At 38.2% G+C, this 20,532-nt stretch overlaps 1 protein-coding gene, 1 long non-coding RNA gene and 1 pseudogene across 3 annotated transcripts; 1 reads left to right on the top strand and 2 right to left on the bottom strand.

Moving 5' to 3' along the window:
- Positions 1-636: 636 nt before the first annotated feature.
- Positions 637-2,025, bottom strand: LOC147520781 (serine/threonine-protein kinase AtPK2/AtPK19-like). Its single transcript, XM_086592280.1, has 2 exons — positions 1,291-2,025; positions 637-978 (listed from the first exon to the last, which is right to left on the bottom strand). The coding sequence occupies exons 1-2, from the start codon at positions 1,879-1,881 to the stop codon at positions 874-876; spliced, it is 696 nt and encodes a 231-aa protein (XP_086448406.1). The 5' UTR covers positions 1,882-2,025; the 3' UTR covers positions 637-873.
- A 2,718-nt stretch (positions 2,026-4,743) lies between these two features.
- Positions 4,744-6,379, top strand: LOC147520780 (MDIS1-interacting receptor like kinase 2 pseudogene; annotated as a pseudogene). The gene is made up of 3 exons (XR_015213164.1): positions 4,744-4,998; positions 5,042-5,354; positions 5,448-6,379. The product of XR_015213164.1 is annotated as an MDIS1-interacting receptor like kinase 2 pseudogene (transcript).
- Positions 6,380-17,819: 11,440 nt separating this feature from the next.
- LOC147520779 (uncharacterized) lies at positions 17,820-20,242 on the bottom strand. Its single transcript, XR_015212819.1, has 3 exons — positions 19,867-20,242; positions 19,390-19,458; positions 17,820-17,940 (listed from the first exon to the last, which is right to left on the bottom strand). It is a non-coding gene; the product is annotated as an uncharacterized LOC147520779 (long non-coding RNA).
- Positions 20,243-20,532: the final 290 nt, after the last annotated feature.

Raw genomic sequence — 20,532 nt, 5'->3', positions numbered from 1 at the left:
TGTTCTTAACACAGACAAAGTATGTCTTGGATGTTCTGAAGAAAACTAAGATGGATGGAGCAAAACCCTGTTCTACTCCTTGTTCTACTTCAACTAAGCTTGATAAAACCAAAGGAGAAAGAACCGCATGATCCTATTGAATTTAGATCTCTAGTAGGGGCCCCAATATGTTACTTGGACAAGACCGGACATCGGTTTTTCGATTAATCGGGTTTGTCAATTTATGCAAATGACCAAGGGAGTACTCATCTTGTTGCAGCCCAAGAGGATACTTAGGTATCTAAAAGGTACTATCCAATATGGTATCAAGTTACTGAAAAGGAAATGCTCAAGTCGAGCATTTTCTCGATCTTGGCCGACCAAGGATGTCCTTTTGATAGAAGGTCTACCAATCGGGTCTATGTGTTTTTATGGTTCAAATCCTATAATTTGGAGTTCTAAGAAGCAAACAACAGTTTCAAGATCATCAACCGAAGTGAATCTGTGGCTCTTGCATACACAAATTCCGAGATTTATTGGTTGTGTATCTTGCTAAAAGAACTGAAAAGTTTTCTGCGGATTCACCTATTTTATGGTGTGATAATCGAGTGCTATTGCCCGTCCATGAATCCATGTTTCATGCATGAACAAAACATATAGAGGTTGATTTTCATTATATTCGAGAACAAGTTACTAACAAAGTTCTTAGGTTACAATATGTGTGCACAAAAGACCAAGTTGCTGATATTTTTACAAAAGGATTGTCCACAACTAGATATTCAATGTTACAACAAAGACTCAATGTTCGTCCTACTGCAAAACTGACAGAAATCACTTCAGTTTGAGGGGGTGTTTTTCCACTAGAGCATGAAGACCTTCAGCTGCTATCAAGCTTTACTGAATGCTCATCAAAGCTTGAGGGGGTGTATAGAAGACTAGAGTATGAAGACCTTCAGCTGCCACGTATTGCTCCAGCTCAGCTGCTTCTAGAACAGCTACCTGATCAGTTAGATATAACAAACTAACAGAATTAGTTATAAGAATTAGTTATAACTGTATTAGAGAACTCTATGTATATAAAGAGGTGTAATCACTCAGTGAGTAATAATGAGAAAAATTCTTCTGCCTCAGTCTTCATTTCTTCTTCTTCTTCATACTTTGTTTAAGAACTAGGTGGTAGGTTGTTTCCTATGGTCAAAGAATTTCTAACTCTATACAATTAACTAAATTTCTTCCAAAGAATAAAACTAAAGTGACTATTAAAGAAACTAGTAACCACTCTATCTATTTCACTTGAATAAAATTATATACCTGGAAAGAGTATTGAAGCTGAACAATGAAAGGGTGAACAAACTTAGTAAGAATATCTCTCTCAGCTTTCATATAATCAACATGATTCTTCTTTATAATAGTGTCCTTCCTCATCACTTTCATCGCGAAAATCCCATCATCCTCACCATCAATATTCTCCTTTTTCCTCACTTGAAACACTTTCCCAAATGCACCTTCCCCAACAACTCTCAATATCTCAAAATCCCCAGGACACATTTTCATCCTCTCTTGCGCCTTCTCGGCCTGGACACCAACTCCTTCTTCTTCTTCTCCATCTGAGGTCTGAAAGTGAAGAGAAGTTAAAGGAGCTAAACGAGGAGAAGGACGAATAAGAGAATGAGATATTGTATGAATGATTTCAGGGTCAAGAAACAAAGTTGATGAAGAAGAAGAAGAGGGGTGTTTTGAAGAATGAAAAAGAAGCAATAAAATTGGATTGGAAAAGGGTGGAAGTTGTGAAAGTTGCAACCCGTTGATAATCCATCGAGACATGTCAGATTTTGGCACAACTAGATTACTAAAGCTTGATTCATCCGACCAAAGTCTTCTAGTAGGCACGTATGGATACATTGCTCTTGGTAATTAAGTCGATTTAATGTTTTTTGGTTCCGACAAGAATTTTATTCTGAACTGGTGGCTTCGTTCTTGTTTTACGTTGGCAGTGATTAAGAAATGTGATGTTTCTAGAGATTATGTTCCACGTCTTCCGCTTGGTTGACAATTTGACGCATGATACTCACTGGATTATCAGTCATGGACAGATCGATGAGCTCTGAGTCTTTGGTGATTGACTTTTGACAGTCAAGTCTTTGGTGATATTGACTTATGACAGATCAGTCCCAACTCCCAAGTCTTTAGTGATATTGACTTATGACAGATACAATTCAAGTCTTTGACGATACAGGAAGGAGAAATTTTATGGATATGCATGGAACGCAACTTTTTTTCTTTTTTTTTTGTCTCCGCTCACTGAGAATTTATGCATCATTCCAAAACCTTGCCAGAGAAGCATAAAACACTTGAAGAAATGAAAACGAATAAAGCACCAAAATAAAAAAAAAAAAAAGAACAAGTAAAAAGGTAACTCCACGGAAAATTTACTTAAGTTTATCTGTAGTTTCTGAGACAAAACTGCAAGTTGCGTGGTGCGGTCGTTAATGACAAGCATCAGTATGAGAAGTGTGAAATCTCATCCAACATTTGCCCTAGACCAAAAAACTTAAGAATCTCATAAATGTCATGTCGATTCAAAGTTAAATTTTTTGGGTATTCCAGAAAGTCCAATCAAGGAGATAATACTACGGTCAGTCAGCATTAAAGACTTTTCCTATATAATACTTGATAATAATCTTTCCTCTCCTCTTCATTCCATTTTGCCAAATATGATTTCAAGGCCAAGAGTCCCACTACTCACTAACCTGTATTATCTCAGTATCTTCCTATTCTGTTCACTTAACCAATTATTGCTACAAACAGAATGCTCAAGCAACGAGACTGATCTTTTCTCTCTAATTGCTATTAGAGATGGAATACAAGGGGGATTAATCTCGTGGAATCAATCCTTCCATTTCTGCCAGTGGCAAGGTATTACATGCCGCAGCACCGATCAAAGGGTAATATCACTTAACATTTCTAACCTGAGTTTAGTTGGATCCATTTCACCGCACATTGGTAACCTCAGTTTCCTTCGGGTCATCCACCTCCAAAATAACAATTTCTATGGCGAAATCCCACAAGAAATCGGTCACTTGTTTCGTCTTCGAGGCCTCAGAATCAGCAATAATACTTTTGAAGGAGAAATCCCAGTTAATATATCTCAATGTACTGACCTTAGGATCTTGGACTTGAGTGGGAATAGACTCGCTGGCATGATTCCTACACAACTTGGCTCATTATCAAATCTTGTTTTTTTGTCTCTTCAGAAAAACAATCTCACTGGAGAGATCTCACCTTCTATAGGTAACCTTTCTTCTCTTCAAATCTTGTCATTAGCAGAAAATAGTTTGGCGGGAAGTATTCCAGGCAGTTTAGGTAGATTGTCCAGCTTAACAGCTTTCCTAGTTGGCAGTAATAGATTGTCAGGTGAAGTCCCACCATCAATTTACAACATCTCATCTATGCAAAATTTGGTTATCTATAGTAACCAATTCACTGGTATACTTCCACCAGACATTGGAATCACTCTTCCGAATCTCCTATTTCTTTATGTGGGCGGAAATCAACTTTCAGGGTCTCTTCCAATGTCGTTTACTAATGCTTCCAAGCTCCGAGTCTTAGATTTGCAACAAAACAGTTTCACTGGACAAGTTCCAACTAACCTGGGAGTAATGCAAAATCTCTATAGGTTAAATTTCGGGCAGAATTATCTTGAAGACGAGAAACTCATGATTTGAGTTTTATCACTTCTTTGGCCAATTTAAGTATGCTGCAGGTGTTCTCTTTGAGCAGTAACAATTTTGGAGGTGTGTTACCCGACTCTATCTCCAACCTCTCCACCACAATTCAGCAGTTGTATCTTGGAGGCAATCAAATATCAGGAATCATCCCAGACAATATTGGTAACCTTGTGAACCTGATTGGGTTAGGACTCAGCAACAATAACATTCACGGTAACATTCCATCTTCTCTTGAAAGCATTACAGAATTACAAGTGTTGTATCTAAATGACAACAACTTGACCGGATTCATCTCATCATCTCTAGCAAACCTTACTCGTTTGTCCATACTGGATTTATCAAGGAACAGATTGGAAGGAAGCATTCCTTCGAGTTTTGGTGGTTTTCGATTTCTGCAATCACTAATCCTTAGCGCAAACAATCTAAATAGTACCATACCTCGACAAATCTTTGGGATTCCCTCCCTGTCAATTCTGCTTGACCTCTCTCAAAATTCTTTCTCGGGTTCCCTACCTCCAGAATTAGGCGACTTAGAAAGTCTTACGGAACTCGACGTCTCTGGAAATAAGTTAGGTGGTCAAATACCTAGTGCTATCGGTAATTGTTTAAGTATGGAAGAACTTCACTTGGAGGACAACTTGTTTGTAGGAACAATTCCTGGGTCCATGAGTTTTTTAAAGAATATTCAAAATATAAACCTATCAAGAAACAACTTGTCTGGTCAAATTCCAAAGTATCTAGAGAACTTTCGATATCTCGAGAGATTGGATTTGTCCTTCAACAAATTTGCAGGTGAGGTGCCCATGGAAGGAATCTTTAAAAATACAAGTTCTACTTCAGTAGCTGGAAATGTGGAGCTTTGTGGGGGTATCCAAGAACTGAAACTGCCGAAATGCCAAAGTAAAGCTACTAAAAACTTGGAAAGCCTGAAGACTTGCGTCAAGTCATATTCATTGAAATCCCAATTCTTAGCGTAATCGGTCTTGCATTACTAATAGTTGGAATTTGCTACATTCATCGAGTGAAACTGAAAATTATGGTGGAAGAAGCAAAACATGGAAATCTACATTCAGTAATGTTGTATGACGGGAAGATTGCCTATAAAGATATCTTAGGAGCAACAGAGGGTTTTGACGCCAAATATCTCATTGGTGTTGGAGGTGATGGGAGTGTTTACAGAGCAGATCTTCCCTACAAAGTCACAGTGGCAGTGAAGAAACTTCACCGAGTAGAATTTCCTGAGCAATCAAGCAAGAAAAGTTTTGAAAATGAAGTTGAGATTTTAACAACTGTAAGACATCGAAGCATTGTGAAACTTTATGGGTTTTGTTCAGACGAACGAAACATGTTTTGGTTTACGAGTATATGGAAAGGGAAGTTTGTTTTGTGTTCTGAACAATGAAACGGATACAGTAGACCTGAATTGGAATAAGAGGGTGAATGTTGTTAAAGATATTGCCCATGCTTTATATTACTTGCATCATTCACGCACTCCACCGATCATACATCGAGACGTATCAAGTAATAACATTCTAATGAATAAAGAACTGGAGGCTTCTGTCTCAGATTTTGGTATTGCTAGACTACTAAGGTTCGATTCTTCCAATGAAACTGTCCCTGCAGGCACTTATGGATACATGGCTCCTGGTAAGTCGATCAATTCAAAACTTGTTTTCAATTCCATGATTTTTGGTTCTGACTTCAGAGTGCTTGAGTAACCTGGTTTGATTTGTTTTGCAGAGCTAGCTTATACACATGTTGTGACTGAAAAATGTGACGTTTATAGCTTTGGCGTGGTAGCTCTAGAGATAATAATGGGAAGACATCCAGGAGACTTTATTGCTTCACTATCAACGCCTCCTGCTCAAAATACTATGCTAACAGATTTATTTGATCCACGTCTTCCATCTCCCATGGATCAAGATATTACAGCGGAATTGGCTTTGATAGTGGAGTTGGCACTTGCATGTGTGCAATCCGACCCTGAACACCGTCCAACCATGCAACATGTCTCTCAAGACCTTCACACTTACAACGAACCTCTCCTCAGCCGTTGGATGAAATTTTGGCCTTAATTGATTGCACACAGATACTGGGATGGATAGATATCTTATTCTGAAATCCCAAGTATCAGCATAGTAGTCTGTGTTGTTGTACTCAACTCTGTTCAAGATGGAATAAAATCCTATATACACAGCCTATGGTGTTGCTCCCTCGCTTCACAAGATTCAGACATTGCTGAAATACATTTTGATGTATAAATAAATTCACCACTATAGAGTATAGACAGAAACCATTGAAATATAGGTCTTCTACCGATATTTTTTTTTCAAGACTTCCTCCACCTTTCTTTTTTACCCAAAATCTTCTCTACGCCAGAAAGCAGTTCCCAACTTCCCATGTCCAACCCGAAGTCCTTCATAAACAAGTTTTCTTTCCATCAAGGTACTTCCAAGTTCCAACACTAAGTCTAAGCATCAGTATGACATTACTAGTGTTTCCTGTGACTGCACTAGGCCACAAATTTTCTTTCCATAAAGGTGCTGTTGGCTGAAAAATACGACATATATAGCTTTGGTGTGGTAGCTATAGAGCCAATAATGGGAAGACAATCCACCAGTCTTCATTGCTTCAATATCAATGCCTGGTGATAAAAATATATCTTATATATAATGCCAAAACCTGTTTTTTAGATTAGTTTCCGTATTTCCGGTTTTAGGCCAAAGTTTTAAATCTCAAGGGTACAGGAAAGTTGGACAGCCACTTACTGTTTTGCTCTTCACTAAATTGGTAAATAAATCTCACATAATTATAACCAGAAACAGACCGGCATCGCTTCGAGCACTTTACCCACTATAAAAAATAACTGTTCATCATATTCTTTCCAACTCTCATTCTAAATACAAGCCGTATCTTTAGTACTAGGACCTCATAACTTTATATTTTGTTTGTTGTATATGTATGTGCCACCATATCTGTACCCCCATAAACAATCAACGTTGGATTGGGTACTATTATAGCGCCACCCACTACTATGTGCCAACGCCGCCCAAAATCATGGCATGCCAACGCCGCCCAAAATCAGGGCATGCCGGCCGCCTAATTTTATATGGCGCTGCTGCGCTTAATTTTATGGCGTGCTTGCTGCCCCATTTTTTTATGTGCTGCCCGCCTAATTTTATGGCGTGCCTACCGCCTAATTTTATGGCGTGCACTGCACTAATTTTATGGCGTGCCGCTGTCCCTAATTTTATGGCGTGCTGCTGCCCAATTTTATGGCGCGTTCCGTCCGCCTAATTTTATGGCGGCGCCCAATTTTATGTGCCGGCCCAATTTTTTTATGGCGTGCTGTCACGCTTCAAAATTATGGCATCATAAGCTAGATATAGCGGTTTGATTTAGAAAATATATTTGGCAAGATATGCTTCCATATTAAAACTTTACATAATTACAGAATATTATGTAGCAATAAAGGAAATAATATTTATCATTATTATCCTATAAATACCCCATTCCTCTGAAACAAAGAACGACGTTCATTTGAGAGACTTGATTCCGGAGAACAATTTGGATATGTAGGCAGCCATTAAAGGTACAGTCTCAACAGTTCATTGCAACAACCTCCTTTACGAAACCATGGGTGTGTTTGGGCGAGTTTCTACCCAAACATAATTGGCGCCGTCTATGGTTCTTACCAACGAACTTTCGTCCACGTTCTTTTTTCCAAGATCCGGTAATGGCAAAAACAACAAGATCTCAACTGAGCAAGAACGCAAGATTACAACAAGAAGAAGAAAACAACTTACCCAATCCCGAAGTTCTAACTAATCGGACCTTGATGAATCAACCCGGTCGCCTCCAGATTCGCAAGCTTAGCCTTCAAACCTCCGGTGCCACAACAACGTCGATCTAGGCGTTACCCACTTCGGGCTCTAATAACTCAAGATCTAGAGGCAAGCAAAGCGGATTCGTGAGAATATGGAGATAGGAGATGAAGATGTGCCTTTAGAAGTGTTGTGTCGAGAGGTTCGGAAGAGAGAAAGAATATATCAACTACTTGCGCGAATAACCGGACAAAGAGAAGCAAATACAAAGGGATGGCGCCGGTCGGTTTGCATCTTCTACACCGGCAAGAGCCCCCAGATCACGGTGAACAATGGAGTGTATTCAACCGACTACAATTTAAAGTCGGGTACATCCCATCCATTGGACCACGTCCCCCCGAAAGCATCATCGAATCACTCAAGGTCAAGCGGATATTCATCCCATTCAAGAAGGCGATCCGGATCTCAAAATACCAACAACACTAGGCGTAGCGATGGTCATAACATGACAAGATCATTGAAGGTCGATCATTGCACATCGAAAAGGTGGACAACATCCACCATAAGGCGTAATGCTAGGCGCCAAGATCGGGACCTCCGAGGCAATTGCAACATGACCTTAGACATGGCTTGAATGCAACAAATCGATCTGATTAAAGTTAACAAAGGTCGACCTAGAAATGCGGGCGACACCAAAGCGGCTCCTCCCGGTTCGACGGCTTAGCCCTTTTTATCGGCATAGGTCTCGCAGCCCAAGGAACCAGCCAAATATAGAAGAAAGCAATAGTTGGGGGCGACAACAACGTGAGATGCAACGTGGTGAAATTACTCCTCAAATTGGGAATCTAGAAGTCACAGGCGCACCATTCACGGAACAACAAATCAAAGACATTGTCAAGAAAACAATAACCAATGTGGGTGTCGCTGATGCACGATGGAAAGACCTTGCAGTGAACGAAGATGTCGTCGGGAGATTTTCCCTAAAGATACAAAATGCAGAGCATCGGGAAGGATTCAAACAACCAGAACTTCCTACGTTCAAAGAAGCAGGAGGTGACCCGAACGATCATATTATGGAGTTTAAAAGTAGGCTAATTCTCTGGCGCAGAGATGACCCCCTCTTATGCAAACTTTTTCCATCTACGTTAAAAGGAGAAGCTCTACGTTGGCTTTCCAGCTTGCCCGAATCAATCTATCAGCGTCATTCCGGGAATTAGCAAACCAGTTCCGCGATCGGTTTAAGCATAATTGGACCGTCCCTAAGGATGTCAACATCTTGCTTAACACCAAGCAGCAAAAGGATGAAGCACTGACAAAGTTCGTAATTCGTTTCCGTCAAGTACAAGCAGAGGTCACTGATGTCCCTGACGTAATGATCATTCATGCATTCAAGGAAGGAGTTCATTTTGATAAAAACAGAATCTACAACTCCCTTGTATGAGACCCCCCACAATCAAAGTCCGATTTGTTTACATGAACGCAACAGTTCATTAATGTGGAGGAAGATGTTAGATCAAAAGCTTCCAGAGATAAAGACTTTCGGAGTAAAGACTCAAATGAAGGTAAAGGAAAACATAAGCAAAACATATCGGAAGGGCAACAAGAGAAATATGAAAAGGTTAACACAGTTTGTGAGGAAATGAAGCTCACTCCATTAAATGCCAAGTATGATGCGATATATGAGAAGATCAAGGGACGCAACTTACTTTTTCCTCCGATGCCCTTACCTGAACACATTAAGTTTAAACGTGACAAAAATCTTTGGTGTCACTTCCACAATGATTTCGGTCATGAAACAGAAGAGTGCAGATCCCTCAAGGGAAAAATACAGAGACTAGTTGACAAGGGACAATTAGACGAGTTTTTGCTTTCAAAAACGGTGAAGCAAAATTTAACAATGACTGGCCACAATGTCATACTAGCTGGTCATGCCAAAATCAATGACATTTCACGATCAAGGCAAAAGTGTGAACAACGAGCTAAGTTCGGTTTCTTGCGTGAATTTTATCACGTGAATAACATTGATTTTGTTGAAGAAATTCGTTCAGAAACTACAGAGCCTAGTCCCTTATGCTTTAGTGATAGAGATCTAATTGGCGTCCATCATCCTCATTATGATGCTGTCGTCATCTCAGCTTTCGTTGGATTATGGCGAGTACAGCGCATCATGATAGATACTGGATGTTCTGTCAGCGTCGTTTTTGCAAGTTGCTACAAGAACATGCGACTATCGAAAAATTTAATTATTGCGAGAAATAATCCAATCATTGGGTTTGACCGGAACAACAACAACCCCAAAGAGGAAGAGTCTCTTTACCGGTCAAGCTAATGGACAAGTCAATCGACATTGAATTCCTTTCGATGAATTGCAAATCCCCTTACAATGCAATCCTAGGAAGGGGATGGCTCCACAAAGATGGGCGCATAGTCTCTACATTTCACCGTAGTAAAGTTCCCATCTCTTGACAAAATTTGTAAGGTCTTGGCGGCGACGGATGGCTTCCCACACAAATTGTCCGCGAAAAGGTCTTGGAGGAATATCGTCAGTCGGATATGCGGGCACTACACCATAAGGGTCATTTACTAACAGCCCCCCTTTTCTATTTGTAACGGATATAATTGTTACCTACTTCCTAACGGACATAAGTGTTACCTATTGACTTATTCGTTACTATATCTTTATTTGTTTTTGAGATTATTTATTATTGATTTTACTAATATTATGTAATAATTATTTCCGTTTGGAAACCGTGATGGAAAATAAAATAAATTAAGAAGAAAATAAATAAAAGGCAAAGGCAGGGTCAATAATTAAAGTTCTGCCCGATCAAATTCTTCAAGCTCGACTTTCTCTCGGTTCTTCAAAGTTTGGGTTCCAGATCTATCACTTGAAGATGTAGACGACATCTTTTTCGAAAACCATAGGTACGCTCCTCTCCTTCTTCCTTAACTCTCTTCGTAACTTGAGAAATCTGTTACTTTGTTGTTTCGCAATTTCGGGATTGTATGGTTTGATTGAGGAATTTAATGGAATGTAGGATTGAAGGAATTTTGTTATTAAATTTAGGGGTTTTCTCTTGCCGAAGATGTGTTATTATTATTATTTTTTTGTGATATGAGTTTTTGTTCAGAATTTTAGTTTACAAGTTGTTTGAAAAGATAAAAACTTTGTTACAACATGGCGTTGTCTAACTATATACTCCAGTTTCTATATAATCATGGTGATGTTTAACATATCACAGTAATCATTGTGACAATTATCCAAAAAGATATTATATTAAAAATTAAATATTGTGATAAAAATTAAATATTGGAGAAACAGTTTCACCTCGATTAAATTCCGAGGTGAAACTGTTTCTTTTGGGTTATTGTGTGTAACTTGAAAGATGGCTCCCAAGATGTCAAACGCAAGGTTTGAAGTAGAGAAGTTTAATGGGAAGAATAACTTTGGGATTTGGCAAGTCCAAGTAAAAGACATCTTCATCCAACAAGGTTTGCACAAGGCTTTAAAGGGGATTAAATCTAAGGCGGCGAGTATGAGTAATGATGATTGGGAAGAGTTCGATCTTCAAGCTTGTTCATCAATCCGTTTATGTCTTGCTAATGAGGTTATGTAACACCCCAAAATCAATAAAGATTACGAGGCGTTAATAAGATTACTTTCAACATTAAAATTTAAATAAACCATCATATATTTTTTTCTACAAAAAATCCGGCAGAGTTTCCTTTGTATATTCAACATATCATATACCTAAACCTGTCGTAACCTGAAAAAAAATCAAAATAACCTAATATACATATATCAACCCTTCCAAGTTATATAACTTTACATAGTTTGAAAACCAAAACATATCTATATACAACGCAACCTAAATATATACAACCCTCATCAAAACATATACACAACACCTTCCAAAAGATAAAGTATTGACTACACTACAACATATACATACAGGAAAATAAAAGGTTAACTATAAACAGCTTCACTCCAAAGCTTCTACTCCTCGTGCTGCTCTACATACTCCACTAAACTCGTACTGACATCTTCGACAATTATATCTGAAAAAGGGAGATAGGGGGGGGAACAAAAGTCCAGTAGGAAGATACAACTACTATTAATCATCATAAAAACATTTCACGCATATATATAATATTCTAGTATAAGCTTAAACATTTAAATAACCAATTTAACCTTCATAGCAATATCTACCACAACCTGAGTACATTCCACAAATCAAACCACATTCTAATTAATCTAGAGATAAATGGATGCCCGAAAAGTATGTGGGATTTCCCGGATTACGTTAAGAATGTTTTCATCTATTAGAAACCCCATAACCGCTAAGAGATGTATTCCTTAACCATCCAATATAATTCTTTGTTGCCGGACGAATACAAAGAATTATATATAAGGAATCGTAACCAACCCTCTTCCAAACATCCCAGAGTATCGATATACAAGTATTTAGAATAAACTATGGCCCACGACCTATTTAAACGACAAGCCCGCGGCTAATTTAAATGACAAAGCCCGCGACCAATTTAAATGACAATGGCCCGCGGCCTATTAATACGACAAGCCCGCGGCTAATTTAAATTACTTACACCCTTAATCAATACTTACCATTCTTCAATCCTGTAATCATAACCGATAACTCAAAAATATAGCAAGCTACACTATCAACTAACTTCCATCTCTAAAACCAATACCATATATAACCAATCATTCTACAACACAGCCAAACAATCACACGCATCACATCAAAATATCATACAATATATATTTTCATAAATGACTAAGAGAAGTAATATCCACCTACCTTCTACTCGCAACCGAAACCCAAGCCTCGGTTAACTCGCAACCACTAGTTCTCTTCCATTCCAAATCACTGAAATAAATATTGGTAACTAATATTAATCATTAAGTCATACTCTAAACTTACAAGAATTCTCTAGTTTCTAACCGTAATACCAAACACTACTACACTCTACATGATTTAAAATTCATCGACGACAATCGAAATACACTCTATTGTTATTGTTCATATCCTCCATTCAATATAATCAACTAACACAATGAAAATTACAACTACTCAGCTTCAAATTCGTGTTTCTTCAAATAGCTAACAAAAACCCATGAAAAATCATGTCTAAACACTTAACAACTAAAGAATATTGTATGGTTCTCATAGTATAATGATAGGGTAGTGTTTAAATCATAAATTCTACTCAAAATACGATTCTAGATGATAAGAAAAGAAGAAGAAGCAAAGATGACGGAAAATCAACAAACTTACCACTTAAAAGCTTTAAATTCGTCACCCAAATCAATACCAAAACCACCCTAATCACCTAGAGAACTTAATTCAATCATTTCAAAACAAAACCCCTCTAAATTTTGTTTGAAAACGCAAGCTTTCTTTGAATATCGAAATCGCTTTCTTTTAAAACAAAAAAAAACTTTGTTTCTGTAAAAGGTTTTATGTTTATCTACTAACACTCTTAAACAAATAACATATTTATTATAAAGCCCTCCCTTCTTTCTACTTTAAAAAAAAAACCTTTTTCTATACTAACACTTTATTAAAAATAATATATATATATACCTAACCAAAGCTAACACACCAAATAAATTAATATTATATTAACAACTAATATCAATAGTAATAAAGATTAATCCACCCATAAACCTTGCATCATTACATTCTCCCCAACTTATAGAATTTCGTCCTCGAAATTTCCAACCTACCTCATTAGCGAAAAGTTCCGGATATTGTGCCTGCATATCTGCTTCTTTTTCCCAAGTGGCTTCTTCAACATTATGGTGCCTCCACAAGATTTTCATCAAAGGAATAACCCGGGAACGTAATATCTTTTCTCTACGGTCAAGCACTTGTACTGGCCCTTCTTCATAGGAAACATCTGTTTCTAAATGCAAGGACTCCCAGTCTATCACATGTGAAGGATCCGGATAATACTTTCGAAGCATGGATACATGAAAAACATTGTGTACTTTTTGAAGTTGACTCGGCAATTCCAAACGATAAGCTACTGTCCCAACTTTCTGAATGATAGGAAATGGCCCCACAAACCTTGGTGCTAGTTTCCCTTTCATGCCAAATCTGAAAATTCCCCTGCGAGGTGAAACTTTAAGAAAAACGAAGTCGCCAACCTCAAAACTCAATGGACGCCTTCGATTATCTGCGTAGCTTTTCTGCCTACTATGTGCAACTCGCAAACGATCCATTATCAGCTTTACTTTCTCTGTGGTTTCTTGTATCAAATCCGGCCCAACCGAAACATTATCCTCAGTCCAACAAATAGGAGATCTGCACGGTCTTCCATACAATGCTTCAAAAGGTGCCATGCCTATACTAGCCTGAAAGCTATTATTATAAGCAAACTCTACAAGTGGCGGTGTTCTTCCCAGTTACCCCCAAAATCAAGTACACACAACCGCAACATATCCTCAAGTATCTGTATAACCCGTTCAGATTGCCCATCTGTTTGTGGATGATAGGCAGTACTGAAATCCAGTCTTGTGCCAAGAGCTTTATGTAGACTAATCCAAAACCGTGAAGTAAATTTTGGATCCCTATCGGACCCCTGATTGACAAAGGGACACCATGTAGTCTCACAATCTCCTGAACATACAATGCACTGAGTTTATCAAGTGAGAAATCAACCCTAGTAGGTAGAAAGTGTGCTGCCTTTGTTAACCTATCCACAACTACCCAAATAGAATCATGGCCCTTCTTGGTCTTCGGCAAACCTGTAACAAAATCCATGGAAATACATTCCCATTTCCATTCGGCAATAGGAAGCGGTTGTAGAAGCCCTGCTGGTCGTTGATGCTCAGCTTTAACCTGTTGGCAAACTAAACATCTACTAATATATTCCGCTATTTCTCTTTTCATTCCCGGCCACCAGAAATGCCTACGAAGGTCTTTGTGCATTTTTGTACCCCCAGGATGGATAGTGTATCTGGTTTTGTGTGCTTCATCCATAATATCAGTTCTCAAGTGAACATCATTAGGCACCCAAATTAGATTTCTGAAACGTAAACTACCATCACTATGGAATGCCCAGTCAGGTATATCAACACTAGAAGCTTTCTGACTAAACTCCACAAAATCCGGACTTGTTACTTGCACATCCATAATTCTTTGAGTCAAGGTGGGTTGGATTCTCATTTGTGCCACATAAATTGTATCATCAGCTGTAGGATTAACAAAGTTGTAAGTCGTGATGCTTTCAAGCATTTCCCACACCTTCAATTTTGCTAGAACAGATCCACCTCTACGACTTAGTGCATCAGCCACTACATTTGCCTTACCAGGATGATAATGCAATATATAATCATAATCCTTAAGGAACTCAGTCCATCGTGTTTGTCGCATATTCAAGTCTTTTTGAGAAAACAAATATTTCAAACTCTTGTGATCAGAATAGACTTCAAAGCTCTCCCCATATAGGTAATGTCTCCATATCTTCAAAGCAAATACAATGGCGGCCAATTCCAGATCATGAGTCGGGTAATTCTTCTCGTGGTTCTTCAATTGTCGGGATCCATAAGCAACCACTCGACCATTATGCATTAATACACATCCCAATCCTTTCCCAGAAGCATCACTATAGACTACATAACTGTCTTCGGAACTCGGCACTATCAGTACTGGTGCTGTGGTTAATCTAATCTTTAGCTTTTCAAATGCTTGCTCACACTCATCAGTCCAGATAAAAGGCTCATTTTTCTGAGTAAGCCGTGTCAGTGGTCCCGAAATAGTGGAAAATCCTTCAACAAATCTACGATAATAACCAGCAAGCCCCAAGAAACTTCTAATCCCTGTTACTATCGTCGGTCTAGGCCAATCAATGACTGCTTCTACCTTAGAAGGATCAAGAGATATACCATCCCCAGAAACCACATGCCCAAGGAACTTGACTTCGCTCAACCAAAACTCACATTTGCTTAATTTCCCATATAACTTGTGCTCTCTCAAAATCTGAAGTGTGATCTCTAGATGTTTGTCATGCTCCTCACGTGTGCGAGAGTAAATCAAAATATCATCTATGAAGACTATGCCAAAATCATCTAAATGCTTCTGAAAAATACCATTCATCAAATCCATAAATGCCGCAGGAGCATTGGTTAAACCAAAAGGCATAACAAGATACTCAAAGTGACCGTACCGAGTCTTGAAAGCTGTCTTTGATATATCTCCTTCTCTAACCCTTAATTGGTGAAATCCATTTTGTAGATCAATCTTGGAAAAGAACCGGGCACCTTTCAACTAATCAAACAAATCTTCTATACGTGGGAGAGGATATTTATTCTTTATGGTTACAAGATTTAACCTCCTGAAATCAACACACATTCTCATCGATCCATCTTTCTTTTTAACAAACAAAACAGGAGCACCCCATGGAGATGTGTTATTGCGGATAAAACCTTTACTCAACAAATCATCAACCTGAGCCTTCACTTCTTTTAACTCAACAGGAGCCATACGGTAAGGAGACATATTAATAGGAGCGATTGTGGTATAAGATCGATAGCAAAGTCTATCGCTCTCATGTGGAGGTAATCCAGCAAGTCTTCTTGAGAAATACATCGCAAACCGACAAACAATAGGAATCGTTATGCACCGTGGTGCCTCATTTTTCTCTTCCCCATACTAGCCATCAAGGAATATTGTCTCTTCCGTTTCACCCTTCCGTTAGAATAGAGACCACTGAAAAGAACTTACTACCCATAAACTTGAAAACAAAGTTGCCCCGAATATGGAACCTAACCGTCTTTGAGAAACAATCAACATGTGCATGATGTGTGCGGACAACCAATCCATGCCTAATATGACATCAAAGTCGTGCAATTCTAGCACAGTCAAATCTACATTCATCTCATGATTATCTACCATAATAGTGCATGACTTACAAACTTGGAAAGGAAACCTTCTAGTTCCCAAAGGAGTCGACAATAATAACGCTTTCCCAAAGATCAAAAGGTATTAACTCTAGTGCATTTCACGATCGTGAAGAAAAATAAAAGAATGAGTAGATCCGAATCAATAAGAACATGCACCAAAGTACTAAAAGGAGCACCGTACCTTCTATGACATCATCGAAAGCACGTGCATCAGCTGAGTTAATGAGTACACTTTCGACCACGAAGTCAACCGAAGTCCCCCCCCATGCGATCACGGTCCCTTTGGCGCGAATCTCTCGAATGTGTCCGGGTCTCACCACACCCATAACATGTAACCGAAGGTTTACTAGTCCGTCCCCGACTCTGCTGCGTTGGGACGGGGTAGTCTTTGGTGGAAGAGACGGAAACCGTGGTCGTGGAAAGTCTTGAACCTGCCGATCGCCCTTTGTGGTCTAAAAGGTGGAACCCGACTTTGTAGGCCTTTGTGCTTGCGACCTTGAAGTGGAGTCATCCGAAACCTACCTTGGAAAGGTTGTTATACGGCCTATACACTTGCTGCGCCTAGGATCCATAGTTAACATTCTTGGTCGCTTTGATGGATCATATCCACTCGAAACTTGTTGTGTTGCGGTTTGACTTGGACCCGTTTGGAACTTGGACAATCAGTATGTCTTCATCCTCTCTCTATCCTTTGTGCTCTATTAACGAATCTGCATAACCTGGTTATCTCAAAGCCTCGCCATCCGGTCCCTTAGAAACTTCTTAAGGCCTCTCACATACTTCTTAGCCTTTTGTACTTCAAGTAGCTATCAAGTCCGGAGCATAACGTGACAACCGAAAGTGAAATCGCCTCATCTTGATTCAACTGTCTTGTTCCCTTGAACCAAACTCATGAACTCCATATGTTTTTGTCTCGAGCACTCTCCGGTACATACTTGTTCAAGGAAAATCTGTTGGAATTTATCCCAAGCCATAGGAACTTCACCTCAATATTCTTTCTAGATCTCCACCAATGTCCTGGCCAACTTCAAGCATGAAAGAAGCCAATGTCACTTTCTCGAGTTTCATTACACTCCATTGCTTCAAGTATTTTCTCTGTTTGAATCAACCATTCCTCATCTTGTTCAGATCGGGTGACCCTTTAAATGATGGTGCATGCATCCTCCTAAAATCTTGGAGTAAGGCTCCAGTTTGCCCTTGATAAGGAGTCATACGTGCCATCGCTCGATGCACAACAGAGGTGGAAATATAGGCGGAACTTGGGCAGCTCTCTGTTCATGAAGGATTGGTCGTACTCCCAACCCTGAACTTGAGATTCATTTTGTTGCATCTCAATCCCAAAGAATTCGTCCCATCATCGAGTTTGATTATCTCTCATTTCACCCATTACCTGTAAGATTCTCTCCATTGTGCCCTCGGGACTCTGATTGGATGAATCTCCTTCATGCCCCCTCGCCCTTGTGAATTACTCATCGTGTACCTTCAAAACAAAACATATAAACTAACAAAATGCTACACAAAGTAATTCACACAAGCACACCTATTATAATGCACAAACAAATTCAAACAAGCATACTTTTATCATATTAACTTCTTTAAAAAAAAATATTATTTTAACAATCTTTATAGATTTTTTTTTTCAATCGATTAAACTCAAGCCCAAAGGATTCTAATAACTAGGCTCTGATACTATTCTGTAACACCCCAAAATCAATAAAGATTACGATGCGTTAATAAGATTACTTTCAACATTAAAATTTAAATAAACCATCATATATTTTTTTCTACAAAAAATCCGGCAGAGTTTCCTTTGTATATTCAACATATCATATACCTAAACCTGTCATAACCTAAAAAAAAATCAAAATAACCTAATATACATATATCAACCCTTCCAAGTTATATAACTTTACATAGTTTGAAAACCAAAACATATCTATATACAACGCAACCTAAATATATACAACCCCATCAAAACATATACACAACACCTTCCAAAAGATAAAGTATTGACTACACTACAACATATACATACAGGGAAATAAAAGGTTAACTATAAACAGCTTCACTCCAAAGCTTCTACTCCTCGTGCTGCTCTACATACTCCACTAAACTCGTACTGACATCTTCGACAATTATATCCTAAAAGGGAGATAGGGGGTGAACAAAAGTCCAGTAAGAAGATACAACTGCTATTAATCATCATAAAAACATTTCACGCATATATATAATATTCTAGTATAAGCTTAAACATTTAAATAACCAATTTAACCTTCATAGCAATATCTACCACAACCTGAGTACATTCCACAAATCAAACCACATTCTAATTAATCTACAGAGATAAATGGATGCCCAGAAAAGTATGTGGGATTTCCCAGATTATGTTAAGAATGTTTTCATCTATTAGAAACCCCATAACCGCTAAGAGATGTATTCCTTAACCATCCAATATAATTCTTTGTTGCCGGACGAATACAAAGAATTATATATAAGGAATCGCAACCAACCCTCTTCCAAACATCCCAGAGTATCGATATACAAGTATTTAGAATAAACTATGGCCCACGACCTATTTAAACGACAAGCCCGCGGCTAATTTAAATGACAAAGCCCGCGGCCAATTTAAATGACAATGGCCCGCGGCCAATTTAAACGACAATGGCCCGCGGCCTATTAAAACGACAAGCCCGCGGCTAATTTAAATTACTTACACCCTTAATCAATACTTACCATTCTTCAATCCTGTAATCATAACCGATAACTCAAAAATATAGCAAGCTACACTATCAACTAACTTCCATCTCTAAAACCAATACCATATATAACCAATCATTCTACAACACAGCCAAACAATCACATGCATCACATCAAAATATCATACAATATATATTTTCATAAATGACTAAGAGAAGTAATATCCACCTACCTTCTACTCGCAACCAAAACCCAAGCCTCGGTTAACTCGCAACCACTAGTTCTCTTCCATTCCAAATCACTGAAATAAATATTGGTAACTAATATTAATCATTAAGTCATACTCTAAACTTACAAGAATTCTCTAGTTTCTAACCGTAATACCAAACACTACTACACTCTACATGATTTAAAATTCATCGACGACAATCGAAATACACTCTATTGTTACTGTTCATATCCTCCATTCAATATAATCAACTAACACAATGAAAATTACAACTACTCAGCTTCAAATTCGTGTTTCTTCAAATAGCTAACAAAAACCCATGAAAAATCATGTCTAAACACTTAACAACTAAAGAATATTGTATGGTTCTCATAGTATAATGATAGGGTAGTGTTTAAATCATAAATTCTACTCAAAATACGATTCTAGATGATAAGAAAAGAAGAAGAAGCAAAGATGACGGAAAATCAGCAAACTTACCACTTAAAAGCTTTAAATTCGTCACCCAAATCAATACCAAAACCACCCTAATCACCTAGAGAACTTAATTCAATCATTTCAAAACAAAACCCCTCTAAATTTTGTTTGAAAACGCAAGCTTTCTTTGAATATCGAAATCGCTTTCTTTTAAAACAAAAAAAAACTTTGTTTCTGTAAAAGGTTTTATGTTTATCTACTACCGCTCTTAAACAAATAACATATTTATTATAAAGCCCTCCCTTTGTTTCGACTTAAGCAAATAAGCCCTCCCTTCTTTCTACTTTAAAAAAAAAACCTTTTTCTATACTAACACTTTATTAAAATATAATATATATATATACCTAACCAAAACTAACACTCCAAATAAATTAATATTATATTAACAACTAATATCAATAGTAATAAAGATTAATCCACCCATAAACCTTGCATCATTACAGGTTATGTATAGTGTGATGGGAGAAAATATCGCTGCCGGTATTTGGCTCAAACTAGAGTCTATGTATATGACCAAGAGCATGACGAACAAGATGTACCTTAAGAAGCGTCTTTATCGGTACATGATGGTCGATGGTTCAACGATGCAAGAGCACGTTAGTGAGTTCCGTCGACGTCTAGCGGATTATTTGAATGTTGGTATGAAGATGGATGATGAGGATCAAGCGG

The sequence above is a fragment of the Coptis chinensis genome, chromosome 2, assembly GCF_015680905.1.
Source record: "Coptis chinensis isolate HL-2020 chromosome 2, ASM1568090v1, whole genome shotgun sequence".
NCBI lineage: Eukaryota > Viridiplantae > Streptophyta > Magnoliopsida > Ranunculales > Ranunculaceae > Coptis > Coptis chinensis.
The sequence above is the reverse complement of the archived record's forward strand: the minus strand, read 5'-3'. Positions and strand labels throughout refer to the sequence as shown.